General features: G+C 33.1%; 1 protein-coding gene across 1 annotated transcript; it reads left to right on the plus strand.

Moving 5' to 3' along the window:
- Positions 1-1,208: 1,208 nt before the first annotated feature.
- Positions 1,209-4,849, plus strand: LOC121252573 (GTP-binding nuclear protein Ran-3-like). The gene is made up of 8 exons (XM_041152282.1): positions 1,209-1,381; positions 1,547-1,616; positions 2,364-2,420; positions 2,498-2,615; positions 3,670-3,759; positions 3,863-4,042; positions 4,125-4,202; positions 4,521-4,849. The coding sequence occupies exons 1-8, from the start codon at positions 1,379-1,381 to the stop codon at positions 4,588-4,590; spliced, it is 666 nt and encodes a 221-aa protein (XP_041008216.1). The 5' UTR covers positions 1,209-1,378; the 3' UTR covers positions 4,591-4,849.
- The last annotated feature ends 11,783 nt before the right edge of the window (positions 4,850-16,632 follow it).

The following is a 16,632-nucleotide window of genomic DNA, read 5'->3' on the forward strand; positions in this document are numbered from 1 at the left end:
AAATGTATTTATATAATTTTAATTTTTTTCTAACTTTAAATATGTTTCCTCATTCTCTTTTTTTTTTAATATCATTATTTTTAATATTTTTTTGTGTCTCAACTCAAATTTGTGATTTTTTTAATATTTGTTTAAACTAATATCTCTACCTTTTTTTTTATTTAATATTTTCAACGTATATTCATTTTAATCATCGTCAATTCTTTCATATATATATATATATATATATATAGACACATGCATTATGCACACTTACATATAGATATATTTATTCTATTCATTATCAGTTTATATGTACATATACAAAATATAAATGTAGCTAATTACAAAATGGTACACTAAAACATACTAATATTGAAATATTCCAGTTTAGTACTTAAATCAAAATGATCACCAGAATAAAATTTAAAACATTACATGAACCTCGCCACTTCGACTCGTGAAGAGGGAAAATGCTTCACCCAAGCGAGCACTGTAGAAGCATAAGTGCACTTTGCCGAGCACACTGAAAGAGCATTTAGCTCTTCGAGATAACGAGCACCATGGAAGGATGGTGTTGGAGGTGGTGAGCACTTTTACTTTCTATAATATTTATTTGGGCAGCGAGCACTTTGCCTCTATCCCTTATTATGATACTTTTTCATTTTCTAGAATAAGGGTTCGTTTGTTTTCAGATATGAGATGAGATAAAATGAGATTAAAATTAAAAAATTTAATAAAATATTGTTAGAATATATTTTTTAATATTATTTTTATTTTGAAATTTGAAAAAGTTGAATTGTTTATTTTATTTTATGTAGAGATTTGAAAAAGTTGTAATGATGAAGTGAGATGAGATAATATGTTTCTTGAAAATAAACGAGGCCTAACACTTTTATTTTTGAAAACTAATTTGAATAGAAAAATAATAAAAATTAATTATTACCAAGATTGAGCTTTCAAAATTTATTCATGATAGATACTACAACATAAATGATTTTTTGAAAATATCAAATTCTTGGCTTATTTTTTTCAAATTTCAAATGATCTGTAGATTCTGTACAGAGAAAATGGAAACGCGCCCCTCCCACTATTATCTCTCATTATTTATAATTTTATACATATGTAAGCGGGGATATTCTCAGTTAGCCACGTGTACATAATAAAAAAGGGGAGCAAATTGGGAAAAAGCGCATAAGAATCGGACGGCCAAGAGAGATAGTTGAACAGTAGAGAGGAAACTAATCAAAATCTAATGGTTAAGAGAGTTGCGTCAAATTAAAGCCACGAAACACAACGTTATAAGCCCTTCTCCTCTCTTCCCTTCCAAACGCGTCGCCGTCTCCTCTCTCACTCCGCTGTTCTCTCGCGGATTCTCTCTAGCGTCAGCACAAACCCAATGGTACCTCTCTCTCTCTCTCTCTCTCTCTCTCTCTCTGAGTTTGGTGGCGGATGTTTGAGCCTATTTGATGCTCATTTTCCGTGGTTAGGGTTTGGGTCAAAGGGTTTTAGCTCATCGATCTCGTTCTTTCTTTGTTAGATTTATTTTATTAATTTTCTTTTGTAGGCTCTACCAAACCAGCAAACTGTTGACTACCCGAGCTTCAAGCTCGTTATCGTCGGTGATGGAGGCACTGGTAAATCTCTATTTTTTGAAAATTTTGAAATAATTGCGTTTTTCATGATTTAAACTAATTTTATTGCTAATAAATTTAGATTAGGCTGTTTGGTTTCGATTAATTAGTTTACTCTGTATAATATTTAGTGCATGCTAGGTTTGCTTCGAAAGATTATGACTTCTGGGCAGACTTGTAGCTAATTATTATGCTATTTCACGAATGATTCAGTGAAACCGAGAAAAAAAGGATATCGATTGCATCACAACTATTTGTCGTGCTTTGCTCGTCTTTTTTGAGATTATAAGAGTATTGGATTTTTGAGATAAAATTAATTCAAAGAGAGACTCTTTCCCGGGAAAATGTGTCGAGCAGTTTTAAACCTTGGGTTGGTTGGTTCAAGTGGCAAGAGCCTTGATCTTGGTGGTATGTTCCTCCTAAGTTGAAGGTTTGAACCCTTGGATGCAAACAATTTGTAGGAGCCATCGGGCTGGGATAATTTTTCTTGAACTATCTGATTTGCATTTGCGGGAAATTCCTTTTTGAGGACTTGTGAACCTCTGGGATTAGTTGGGATTTTGTTTGACACCCGGTGCTAGTAAAAAAAATAGTTTTAAGCGGTTTTGTGCATGTTTTCATGTATGAAGGCATGTGTTGCTCATGATCATGTATGTATCAGTATTATATATGTGTAAATATTGATATAAATATAGATGTTGGGCACAGTTGTTTTGATTAAGCTGACTTGCTGAGTGCTGGATTGTACAGGAAAAACAACTTTCGTGAAGAGACATCTCACTGGGGAGTTTGAGAAGAAATATGAACGTAAGATGTGCCTTGCTTTTAGTTAGAGCATACAGTTTAGTTTTCAAATTCCTTACTTTGGTTTTTCTTATAAATAGCAACTATTGGTGTCGAGGTTCATCCATTGGACTTCTTTACAAATTGCGGGAAGATCCGGTTTTACTGCTGGGACACTGCTGGCCAAGAGAAATTTGGTGGTCTTAGAGATGGATACTAGTGAGTGAATCCCAGAAAAAAAAATCGTGATTGTTGTTGCCCGTTGTAGTTGGATTCCAATTCCCATTCATATTATTGTTGTTTCCTTATTACTTATCAAAAAAAAATTATTGTTGTTTCCTTATTTAATTTTTATTTTCCCATGATGTTAAAGCCTAATGTTTGACCTTCTATAGCTTGTATGTTATAAGAAGAATCATTTGAATAACCTATAGCTTGAAAAACAGATCCAAGTAAAGAATGAAGGCAAATAAGGTTAAGGATTTGTGATTAGGCACATAAACTGAAAGTCTGCTGTCAGGTGCTTCTGTTTCATTTCATACTGTAAGTCCTTGAAAATCCATTTGGTAAAAGGATTGACGACAATAATCTGTGAGTTGTACTTATAAAAAAAAAAAAAATCTTTTGAGTTGTGGCACTTTGAAAGGATACCCATGAATTTGATTAAGCTGATGTAGGAAAAACTAGGTTCAAAGAACAGTGAATCTGTAGAAGGAAAATTGTTGAATAACTCTATGTAGGGAAGGAGGACGGAAACCAGTGGAAATTTGGTTACATGTAGTTATCGGTTGATATACGATACCACCTAAAGCTAGGGCTTTCTTATCATTTTTCAGAAAGTTTAAATTTCATTTCTTCAAGGATTTGGGGTTGGGTGTTCTAGTAAAGTTTTAGTTCTACGAGAAACAAGGGTTGGGGACCAGTCTGGTGTATTTTGGGTTTTTTTTTTTTTTTCACGGGCTTTTTGGGTCATTAGGGTCTTTTTGGGTCATTTTGGACAAGGTGTTTTCTTGTATACATTCAGTGTACTTGGTTTCTCCTTTGATATATAATATTTTTTAGTTATCCCAAAAAAAAAAAAAAAAAATTGATGGAAGTAGTTTCAATTTCACCCTCCCGATGTTCTTAGAATTTTTTCTTTTATTTTTCCGGTCTTGGAGTTGCTTTCTAATGGTGATTTGCTGAGTGGTTGGTTATATTAATGTTCATTGTATTATTTCTTTCTATTGCCTGGTTGATGGTCTCACATACTATCTTCCATTTCATTTTGCAGCATTCATGGGCAATGCGCAATAATAATGTTTGATGTTACAGCCCGGTTGACATACAAGAATGTTCCTACATGGCACCGTGATCTCTGCAGGTGAGTTATTTTATATTAACTTCACATTTACTGCTTTTTGTGTACCATATCAATTTTCTTTGGATTTTTTATTTGTTTGATGAATTTTGTCCTGCATTTGTAGGGTTTGTGAGAACATACCGATTGTTCTTTGTGGAAACAAGGTTGATGTGAAGAACAGGCAAGTTAAGGCAAAACAGGTTACCTTCCATAGGAAGAAGAATCTGCAGTACTATGAAATATCCGCAAAGAGCAATTACAATTTTGAGAAACCTTTCCTGTATCTTGCCAGAAAGCTTGCTGGGTAATGCAATAGCTTAGTTCCTAACTTTACTATGCAACATTGTGATTGAAACTTGAGATTGACGATTGTTTTTGTAATTTAGGGACCCTACACTCCACTTTGTGGAGTCTCCTGCTCTCGCTCCTCCAGAAGTACAGATTGACTTGGCTGCACAGAAACAGTATGGACTTCACCTTTTGCCTTCTACTGATTTTGCAAGAATCTATTTATACGATTGTGGGTCCATTTTCCGGTCTAAAAGAATTTGTTAAAAAAGCAACTCCTAATGGCAAACTAGGGTCACTAGAATGTTCTCCACTTGCATATTTTCGGTAATATTTAAGATAGTTATTTTAGACTCAAAACATATCCAGAAATGCCTCCTATTGATTGCAAGTATTGCCTGAAATGTGCATTGTAGTACCCCGAATAGTGACTTCTATTTGCTTAGTAGTAATCCTTTGTCAGCTTGACTCACGGTTGGTTGTTACTTGTGCAGGCATGAAGATGAGCTTGCTGCCGCAGCCAGTCAGCCCCTTCCTGATGACGATGATGATGCATTCGAATGATCTGTTAGTAGGTGAGGGATTTTAATCCTTTTTCTCTCGTGCTTTTATGATGCCTTTTCTTCCTTGTGCACCTTCTTCCTTTGGGATATTCAACAATATATGGCAGGGTTTGGAAATCATAGTGACAGTATACTAGTGAAGTTTCCTTTAGCTATTGTTTCGTACGTGGTTGGGTTGGTTTTTGTCTGCTATTGTTGGAGTCCCATGTGGGTGTTTTGAGAGTTACTGCAAAGCATTTATGCGTTACTTCTCTCTCTCTCTCTCTCTCTCTCTCTCAATGTCTTTTAGCATGCCTACTTGCCTAGCAAAGGAGGGAAGATGACGATTAAAAAAAATTCAGAAAATATTAATTTTCCATGATACCAGCTGAAGGCATACTAGCACGTATGGATCTCTCTCGACCCAGAGTTTACCATTAATCACTTGGTACAGTTAAGAAGAATATATGCAGGCACACAGGCTATACACTAAGGTTGTGTTTTTGGCATACAGAACCTAGTTATATTCAGGATTTTTTTGATAATTTAGGCTTTGTTGACTTTGTTTGGATTCAAAAACCATTTATCTCGTGTACAATTTTTCTAAACTTTCAAATAAAATATAATAAATAATTAAACTTTTTTAAATTTTTAAATAAAAATAATATTAAAACAAAAACTATATATGCAGTTACAATTGGATGCTCTGCACATTCCACTAATGTGAATAGTTGTATCATTTTTTTAATATAAAATAACTGTTTTGGCTAATCGCAAAGAGTGACTTGAGATAATTTATGAAGAGCAATGTTATACAATCTCCCTAACCTTTATACATCACATTTTTTTTTAATTTTTTAATATTTTAAAATTTTTTTTGAGTTTATTCTTTTTAAACTAATTCAATTTTTTTATTCATTATTTATATATTAAATATTTGATAAAAAAAAAAAAATTTAAAAAAATGTGGTGTGTGGAGGATGTGCGAATGGTAGGAGATTGTATAAATTTTTTCTTATGAATAGTAGTAGTAGTGAGGTATTTGAGGTGAGATAAGATGAATTAAAAATATTTGGAGTTAAAATGTTTTATTTCTGTTTTGAAAAACAAAAGAGAATAGTTTAATAAAAATATCATAAAGTTTAAATATTTTTAGAATATAATTTTTGTTTTGAGATTTGAAAAATTTGAATTATTTTTTGTATTTTGTTTGAAAGTTTAGAAAAGTTGTAATAATTAGATGAAAAAGTTAAAAATTTGAAATTAAAAAGCATTTGTATTTGTGGTGTTTGAATATTGAGATGAGATAAGATTTGATAAGATGAAAACTTTCATTATCCAAATAGGCCTTAGTATTTTTTTGTTCCCCAAACAAAGTAAGAACTCTACGATTTTCAAAAGAGCAATATGCTTAATATAGTCATATGTTGAGCAAGCGATGCTCATTCATTTTGCAAAAGATAAGTCTATTATTAAAAAATAATTTTTTTCATATAAGTCCTATTTATTCAATTATTTTAAAAGGAATATTTTATGCTTGCGTACTTTATGACTGTAAATATCATTTCTCTCTCCAAAAACAGCCAAAAGGAACATGGATTTAGGCCATGGCCAAGATGGGAACTTAAGCCTTAAACGTACAAAGCAAGCACTAATGCCACGTTTGGATGGTGAAAATGTTTTATCTTATTATTACAATTTTATCAAATTTTTATATAAAATATAAAAAATAATTCAAATTTTTAAATTCAAAAATAATAATAATATTTTAATAATATTTAATTCAATTTTTATCTAAAACTGTCTTATCTCAACATAGTATCCAAACCACACCTAAAGGTAACGAGCCTGGTCTCTCCATTGCACACTGCAATATGAAAAGGCAGTGGCAACATCAACATGCCCAATACTCATAACATGACACCATTGCAGACACTTCAGAACCCTCTTGTAATTTCTCATTTGTTGTCTGTCAAATGTTATGTTTTCGGTACATTAGAGGTATGAACCGTACGTGAGAACACTGACCTTATTAACTATATATTTGGCGTACTGGCTACAGAGAACGACAAAACCAAAACCTGCACTCACCTGTGAAAATTCGTTTAAGCTGTGCATACCGTTCATGGCATGTGAATTTCACATGGCAAAAGTAAGTGCATGTGTGCTGGCAGTGGCACACCTAGAAGACACATTCCCACTTGCACAACTATGCAGAGTACTGTCTCCACCTATCGCAACGCCAAAAAAAAAAGAATAGAAGAAATTCAGGCAGGCTGCTCCTCTGCCGCAACATATGACAATCCTAGTCCTAGGTCGCCTTCAGGCTAAAACTTAGTCCCCCCATCGGTGTCGGTTCGAACAACACCCGAGTGACTCTTTTTGGTCGAACAGTATGGACAGTGCACTCAATGCACGCCCACATCATCCCAACCAAGAGGTGGCTGTGGGGGCATCTGAAAGCTGTTCCTTGCTCTTTGCCAGCATGTCAATAAATATGTGGGGTGCTCTCCGAAGGACACTGTCCTTAATTCTAGAGCTTATTACTAAACAAAGTCCCCATAAGGTAGCAATCAAAAGGGTGGCTTTCGCTGTCGGTCGGTAGTAGGAGTAGCTTGGGCTAGCTCCATTTGATTCAAGCCATTCTCAAGTCAGTTTCTATTGCTATTATCCTGAATGGCCTCCCTCTGCCCCGACCCCTGCTATGTAGCTTCTTTTCCGGTGAAATGGTCATTTTTTTTCCCTTCTGATGTGTACCTTTTCCCCCCCATTTGCAAGTTTTTATATTAGAGAAATATAGAGTGTGCAAGAGCAGCGTATGCTCTTTTTGAAAAAGAGTGAAGTCTACTATTAAAAAATTAATTTTTTTACATGTGTATCTCTATATCTTTAAAAGGAGTTCGACGCTTGTACAACCTATGACTGTATTAGTATGATGACTGCTTTTAATAATTATAATGAATCTCACAATTAGCAATGTGTTTACAAACCAACTTCTGAATACCAGGACATATTTGTTTGTGTAGGGGAATTTTATAAGATGTTCTGCATCATTTATATAAAGAACTCCTAGGTACTTTTCATGACAGATGCCATCAAAGTGCAATAGCCATCAATGGGTCATCCTTTTTGTTTTTTTCTTTATTTCTTTCCCTTATTAATTGAAATGAAAGAATGGCATTATCACCTAATATGTATGCTGTTGAATGATGCGGTCAAGGGGGCAAGAGGGATAAGGCAAGCTAATTTTGTTGGTAAATAAGTCTCATGAGGGAATGAGAATATTGGAGAAACTCTCTGTCCCGAATACAAAAAGTTTTGAAACAAAATCATATGTGATATGTCCCCAAGCAAATCAGATTACAAGGAAATGAAGAGATCATGAGGCCGGGAGGAGTACTGATGACTTATGAAAACATGCATCATCATGTGAATATACGAAATTCAAATACATGAGAAGGGAACACAGATATGGAGTAGTCGTCATGGTAGGGTAAGATAGGGAGCATTATTGTGATAGCTGGGAAATGCAATGCTGCCGCCTGCCTGTATTTCATAAACTAGAGGGCCATAAAGAAAAGGATAGGAAGCAACTGTCCTTGTCTATGCCATATGCTCCGGCCAGTGCTCATGATGGGAGCTTGAGAATAGGGAAACCTGAATTTATTGTCCCCCCCCTCCCCCTGTCTGTGTGTGTGAGAGAGATGGTCTGGATTTTCAACTTTTACACCTTCATTCTTTGGAGTCTTTTTACTTGCAAGATAGACAAAAATCATTGCAAAAAACTACAAATTTCGGCGAGTTTAGTCTGTTGCAAATGTCCAAAAAATTAACGGAAATAGCATTTCTGTTTACTGTTAAATTGTTGAGAAAAGTCAACTGTAACGATATATATCGTCGCAAAAGGTTAATAAATCGTTGCAAATGACTCGATCTTTTTTCCAGCGATTATGAATTATCGTCACTATTATGTATACCCAGCAATAATTGTTGCCAAAATAGAGTTTTTGCGGTGATCAAAAGATCGCCACAAATAAGTTTAAGTGACAAAAAATTATAATTACTGGCAAATTTTAGTTGCCGGAAAATGTTTTTCTAAAAAATGTTTTTCTAAAAATAAAAAAATGAACAAAAACAGAAAATTATCATCTCCTAAGCAAAAAATACAAAAATACTTCCACATAATTTTTGCTTCTACAGTGTAAGTCAATCAACTCATGGTTTAATGGCTAGAGAATTTAGTACTATCTTCTTGTAGTATTAGAACTTCTTTCACAGAGTTAAACTACAGTAGGAAGCTGGATGTTTATGAGATAATATGGGGAGAAGCAGGAAAGAAAGGGAAAAGAAAATCTTCATTATTTTCAATTCATTGTGGAGGATACATGATCAGCCACATTAACGCTGATATGTCAGATTGAAAAAGTTCAACATTAAGAATTCTAAACTTCCTTTACAAACTAGCTCCTATATATCGTCATATCCTTGGCATTGACTTGCAAATAAAAAGAATGTAGATAAGATATTCGTGGCAATGAATTGTAAAAGAGGGTTTCAATGTCCTCCATTCACGAGGGTGGTGGTTGAGAAATATGTATGTAGAGAAAGCTATAGATACAGAGTTTCTACAAAAGTAAATCTACAAACTGACATAATTTTATATGATATGTTAGATCTATTTTACAATAAAAATAGCTTTACAATCTAACTTACTATATCAAAACATGTCAGTTTGTGAGTTAATTTTTGTAGAATCTCTTTGTAGCTAAAACATTTCTCATATATTAATCTGCCTTTTCTTGTTATCTTTGTACTAAAAAAACAAACCTGACCCCTGCTGCCTCCCTTGTATACATACATACATAAGAAAATCTGGAAGCTCACGTGATTTGCTCTATGCTAAGTTCCTCCCTGCTTGCCCTCATCAAGATTGGGATGGCCCAATCGGGTAACTTCCCATGGCTGAAGTCGTGAGTTCATGACTATACAGTACTCCAGTTCAAATTAATTAGCTTTTCTTTTCTTTTCCTAAGTAAGTTTCTTCAACTTTACCATGCATTTGTTTTTTTTTTTTTTTTTTGTATGGGTAATTATAGCGGTTGGGACATAAATGATTAGTGGTCCAATGATAAAATTAACGGCTCTAATTGATCATTACATTAGAATTAATCCTTCACTGCTACCTTTTACAAACTAACCACTTTATTGAACCAACAACTCCAAACCTAATATATAAGACAAACATCTATAGATTTTGTTTATTGGAATCCCATAATTTAAAGGGACTAAAAAAAAAAAAAAAAAAAAAAAAAAACTCTTCATTGATTAACAAAAATATAGATTGACTTAATTTTCAGAGTATATATTCTCAATCTTCCGAGCTTCAATGGACTGATCCGGTGATTGTTTTCTTATTTTGTAGAAAGAGATCTTCATCTACCTAGCTATGCATATTTAGCTACAAAGAGATCCCACAAAAGTAAATTCACAAACTGATTTGACTTGATGTGGTATGTTAGATTGTAAAACTAATTTTATTGTAAAAAAGATTTAACGTATCATATGAAGTCATATCAATTCGTGAGTTTACTTTTATAAGATCTCTTTGTAGGTATATGATCTCCTCTATGTGAAAACAACTGCAATATCAACAATGTCCAAAATGTACGTATAGGTGAACTTCATAGGCGTAGTACTACTTATAATTAGTTATTTCTGCCTAGCTTTCTAACATGTTGATCGGTAGTTTTCATTACTTGGTGCTCGTCCTACCATCACTTCATCTTTTATAGTCCTTTTCATTTTCAATGTCCTTAATTAATTATTGCGCCCAATTATAAGTTTTCTCATGAATTTAATTTCTTAGTCAAGAAATATCGATATTAATTGTTAGGTACTGTAGTTGCATGGCTCATTTTAATTAGTAATGTAGTCATTACTCTTTAGTCTTCATTCTCTCTAATTAATTGGAGACATGTTCTTCCATGTCTTTACAATCCAATTTATTATATATGTACGTAGTGATAAGCTGTGTACTATAAGTAGTACTACTTGGTAATAAATTTGTGGAAAATGATATACATTCAATCATTTTTATAATCTTAAAATATGGTTGTATAAAAAGTTGTAAAATTGGTTGTACAAGTATATATAATTACTCTAAAAACCACCTCATTACAAGTACAAGTATAATTGATTGTAAAATTGGTTGTACAATCATTAAAAAGTTACAAAAATCACCTCATCTCATCATTATAATTTTCTCAAATTTTTACATAAAATATAATAAATAATTCAATTTTTTTAAATATAAAAATAATAATAATATTTTAACAATATTTTATTTAACTTTTAATTTTTATCTAAAACCATCTCATCTCATTTCATCTCACTATCCAAACGAGGATATATTTGATGTATTTTCTGACTTATGGGCAATTTGTACCAGTAATTTGAACAAAAATAATTTCCCTAGCTATAAAAATTCAGAAAATGGGGAGATAGATGGAAATTTCTGCAATAGAGATTAAGGCCAGGCCAAGTACATAAATGCAACCAACAGTAGGTCTAGTACTACCTGATCTAATGTGAAAGCAACAAGGTGCGGCCAGAGCATCATCGGCTGCAGGCTTTTCTTGGTTGGATTAATAATATTTTGGTCATTTTCGAAAATCCATGCCTCGTTATAATGTGATTGAATATTCTAGTTTGTCCTCGATCGATCGATCAGGTCTTTTTATACACAGCAAATATTTGTAGGGCAATGCCTTCTTGATTCTCTCTATTTTGTTTTTGCCCTTGATTCTCTCTATATGTCTAACTAAAGTTGGACATGTAGTGAACAGAACTTCAAGGACGAATTCAGATCTTGATTAATTGTATCATCTACAATTGGTCGATGCTCTCTCTCTCTCTCACTCACACACACACGCACAACGTCCGCTTAATTTGAGCTTAATTCTAAAACGGGCTTCGTGCTATTTGAAAATTGTGCCGGATGCCTTTGTTTAATTCAAATCTAGAACTCTGCATAAGACTGCATGCAAGAAAAAGTCAACAACCATAAAAAGAAGAAGAAGAAGAGGAGGAAGTTTGCTTGTGTCCGGCTTAATTAGAAGTTCCTGTACTTTTTGTGTGGTTTTTATCACTTGTATGCTCGTTTTTTCGTTCAAACCCGGCCATCAGCGCGCAAGTACAGTGAAATAAATAAGAAATGACAGTTACTTTGTTCAATCTGCATGCATGGCTGAGATTAAGGGTTGGTTTGGATTTAGAGAGTGTTTATTTTATCATTATAATTTTTTTAAATTTTTACACAAAATATAATAAACAAATCAATTTCTTTAAATCTCAATTTAATTTTTTCAAATTTTAAAATAATAATAATATTAAAAAATAATATTCTAATAATATTTATTCAATTTTTATTTAAAATCATCTAATCTCTTCTAACTATTCAAACCAGCCCTAACTTTAGCCGTGAATATTCAGCCATGCATGCACCGTTTGCTTCTAATGGCTTAAATCATTCCAAGTCATCACTAAAAAAGGGATCGGACAAAGTTAGTGAATTTTGTATTTCGCATTTTTCTTTTTAAAAAAAATAGTAGGACCCATGAGGGCCACATGGATCCAACATGTCTTGGGCATATTAAGACAACATTAAGGAAAGGTACCTCTAAGCGGGCACCCCTTTGTTGGGTCAACCAGAGCATATTTCCCCCACCTAAAGCACAGAAAGAAACCCTAAAATAAACAGCCTTGTTCCCATGTGCACAAATTTAAGAGCAACATTCCAAAAGAACAACACCCTTTGTGCCCTATCCTCTCCTCTCTAGCTATACCCTTCACACTTTATTGATGTACTCTTAATTTTCTGGAAGCTTAAGTAGCACATGAAGACTATACACTACTTAAATTATACTTGGTCCTCCCAGCTTGACATTTATACGCGTTATGTATACAACTATGAAACAAATTAAAGATGTTCATAAGAATCAGATCATCAGAGCATTATTATGAGCAATGAACATGAACAGTATTCTTGATTTGGCCGGCGGGAACTCATCCAAACGAGTGACTCCTCATCCTCATGATTTTAATCGGTCTCTTGACGTGCCATCAAATAATTAAAAAATGCTAGATAATGATAAAAAGATGTCGATTATAAGAATACTATTTTTCTACTGATATATACGACACATGATCAGTTTTCTTGGAATTAATGGACTTGATCGAGTTCTCAATCTAAATCTATTAATTGGTGAAATGGGTTTAAAAGAGGACTTCAAAATTTAATTTGATCAAGATCATTTAGGATTATATATTTTTATTAGGGTTTTGGATTTGGGGATATTGATGATCATCTTTTTCTTCCCAAATCAACCCGTTTATATATATATATATATATATATATATATATATATATATATATATAGATTAATTTGGGAAAAGAATGAGATCATTCAGTTGACTCTACATGGTATATTATATGCGGCCTGGGACCATTTTGCAGCATCCATCATGCATATTTGTCATGAGTGTCATATTCATGTCTATATATATATATATACAAGACCGAAGAAATTAAATTAGAATCGGTTAATTTATAGTTCAACAAGTATATATATATATATATATATATATATATATATATATATATATATATATATATTAATTTTCACAGAAAAAATCTAATCTAGCTCTTTGTAGAAATAAAAATCAAAGGAAGAAAGTCGTGGATATATTAATTACCACACGTGATATATATATAAGAAATGCAAAACGATTATAAATGGTTACCATACATGCATGAGATTGTAAAAATTCTTTCATGAGAAATTCAAAAAAGAAAAATAATTAAGGAAATTAAACATATATATATAAGGCGCCTTTATTTTTTGTTTCTTGTTGATCAAAAAATTATAGAGGTATTAATAATTATTAGAATTTAGTCTCAATATATTAATGTAGCAGTAGAGACCATGAATGTTTTCAAGCATGCAGCAGCTCGTCGATGATCCGTAGCATGATATTATATATGTTTGAAACATTAATTTGATTTGTTCGAATATTAATTCTTCTGCTTTTTTTTTTTTTGAATATGTGCCTACATGAATATGTATGGTTTACTAAACTTCGTTGCTACATGATGAGCTTCCTGGAAACCTAATTTTACAGTTTTTGGAAGACCATTTAAGGTTTTTTGGTAATTTTCAATAATTAATTTAACTACTTGGTTCGGGTACGTACTGTTATTAATTCAGCATTATATATATATATATATATATATATATATATATATATATATATAACTAATTAGTGACTCACAAATAATTTTAAAAAATCAATTTTATTGGAAATTTAAAAACTATGCGATTAAATTAAACTACGAAATATAGGAGATGAATTCAAAGAAATTTTACAAACTGATGTGGTTAAATATGATCATACGTTAAATCGTCATTACAATAAAAAGACCAATACTGTACAGAATAAAACACATCAACTTGTGAATCTTATTTTGCCATATCTCTTTGTGGACCAAACTCATTTTAGAATTAATAATTGATCATCCCTTAATTTGGAGACTATAGTACAAATTATTTTTTCCTAACATATAAATTATTAGCTCGTGTAAAATGAATTATTCCAATATTCACTGTCTGCATCCTCTAACATCCTCTACCTAATTTCTTGTCAACGTACGATATATGTTTCACTAGTTTTTCGAATAATCCATTATTAATATGGCTAGCAGCTCCTAGCTGTAGGTACGTACGTACGTATATCAAATTAATTCCATGCCAATTAGATCCTGCAATTCATTCTCTTATAAATTCCCATGATCTTTCATTGATATAGATCATATGATCTGTTTCTTTTTTTTTTTTTTCTTTTTTTTTTTAGATGATATAGTCAACTTGTACATTTTTGCCCTCATGCATTATGATAGCATTTTTAAATGGATTTAATATCTTTGGTCAAAGAAAAATTAATTAATTGTAAATTTTCGTAACGATATATATACCATCTTTTATACATATATATATATGTATTCAGATCTTTATCTATAGATGTTAGGGATTAAATTGACTGGGTCAAACCCTTTGGAAACCTATCGCTAAGGTAAGAGATAAACTTAAGAGATAAGGCAGGAAAAAGATAAGGCAAATAAGTTAGTTTAGACTCATAAAAGGAAAAAATATGATCACAAGTTAAGTTAGACTCTATCACTCCAAGGAAATAACTTCTATATAAGGAACTGCTCCCCCACAACTTGGGAGGACTCTGTAGAGGTTCTTTACAGGCTCTCTTCATGCACTTTTCACCAACTCTCTTGAGACTAAATTTTTTCATTGTATATATTGAGCGATATGTTACTCCATGAGACATTGTAAAATCATCATCTGATATGGTATTGGATTTTGCCCCTAACAACTCGTGAACGTAGGCTTTATGCTAAATCACGTAAATTCCTTGTCTTCCTTAATTTATTTACTTATATTCGCTTATTTATTATTTATGTTATGGATGAACGCGATGAATACCGTATCGAAGCTCGAATCACCAATAGGGGTCGGGGATGACTCTTTCTTCCTTAGTCACTTATTTATTATTTACATCAATTTCTCAAAATTTTATACTTAATTAGTACCGAATCATGAATTTTGTAGGTATGAACACATGAGATAATATATATATATATATATGTATATATATAGAAGGGGAGACAAAACTTGATAAATTTTCATTAATCATCTTAAACATCATATTCTTTGGTTGGTACGTATGAAGACATATTAATTATATTTAGAAACAAATTATTAAAACAGAACTGTTACGTACAATCGAGGTGGGGAACTGCGGGGGAATCAGCATGCCACATCAGTCTATTTCTTTAAAAAAATAAAAGAAGTAAATGGACTCAAACAGCACGACGACCTGAATTGAGGAGAAAAAGTAGAGATTTTTGGTCACAGGGACATCTTCATGGAGGACAGAAAGTAGAGATTTGGGTCTCTGGGTCGTCTTCGTGGAAGGAGAAAAAGCAAGGCTTCAGATCTAACCCACTCTATGCTTGTCGACGACATTACTCTAACCCACTAGAAAAGCAGTTCGTCTTCATGGGTCGTTGAAGTGGAGCTTCAGATCTAACTCACTCTGTACTTTTTTTTTTTTTTTGTGAGATTAAGCAAGAGCATAAAAGAATTTATTTGTCTTTGAATTTTTATAACCTGGCCATTAGTGGCTTCTAATTTCCTAATGTCAACTCATGAGTGAGAATTTTTATAAACTGGCCGCCAAAGCTATGCTCTAATTCTACAAACCATGTTTGTAACTACGATGCTAATTGCCTCCTACTTCAGATTTAAGCTGCTCAAAGAAAAGGACCTGCACTACAACTTGCAAAGGAAGCCGCTCATTTTGAATTGCATGCAAGCAGGCTTTCGCTGACAACTTCCAGCAGTCCATCAACCTGCATATTCTCTTCCTCTCACTCTTACTGATCTCAGGGTGTTCCTTATGCAAATAGCATTTTAGATCTCAAAGGGAGAGTGGGGAAAATGGTGGGGAAGACGAAGAGGAAAGGATGGGGAAGACGAAGGGAAAAGAGAATTCGAGGGAAGACAAAGGGATATTCGGTGGACTAAATGCACCGTTTTGACCAGTTGAATGAAACGGTGACGTTTTAATTTGTCCACATCAGCCACAGTTCCCCAACGATTCCCCTTCCCGGTTGACTCCAGAATTTTTCTTATTAAAATATACATGATGACAAGCTCATACGAGCTCCCAGCAGCAACTTGCATGCATGTTGCCCTGCAATCATTTATTCTTTTTCTTTTTCTTAATTCGAAGTCAAATTACTCCCTTTTTCTAATCAATTCTGCTAGGTACAATCGGTAGATATAGTTGCCGCACAGTCGGCTGATGTAAACTGCTGAAGTGGAGCTGCTGTTAATTAAAAAAAAGCAAAAGAAAAACAGAGTGCGCATTTCGGATTGCCCTATTTTACTTCTCCGCTTCTCATCTTCTTCCGCTGAGTGCTTCTCATCTTCAG

Source organism: Juglans microcarpa x Juglans regia, chromosome 2S (genome assembly GCF_004785595.1).
Source record: "Juglans microcarpa x Juglans regia isolate MS1-56 chromosome 2S, Jm3101_v1.0, whole genome shotgun sequence".
NCBI classification, from domain to species: domain Eukaryota; kingdom Viridiplantae; phylum Streptophyta; class Magnoliopsida; order Fagales; family Juglandaceae; genus Juglans; species Juglans microcarpa x Juglans regia.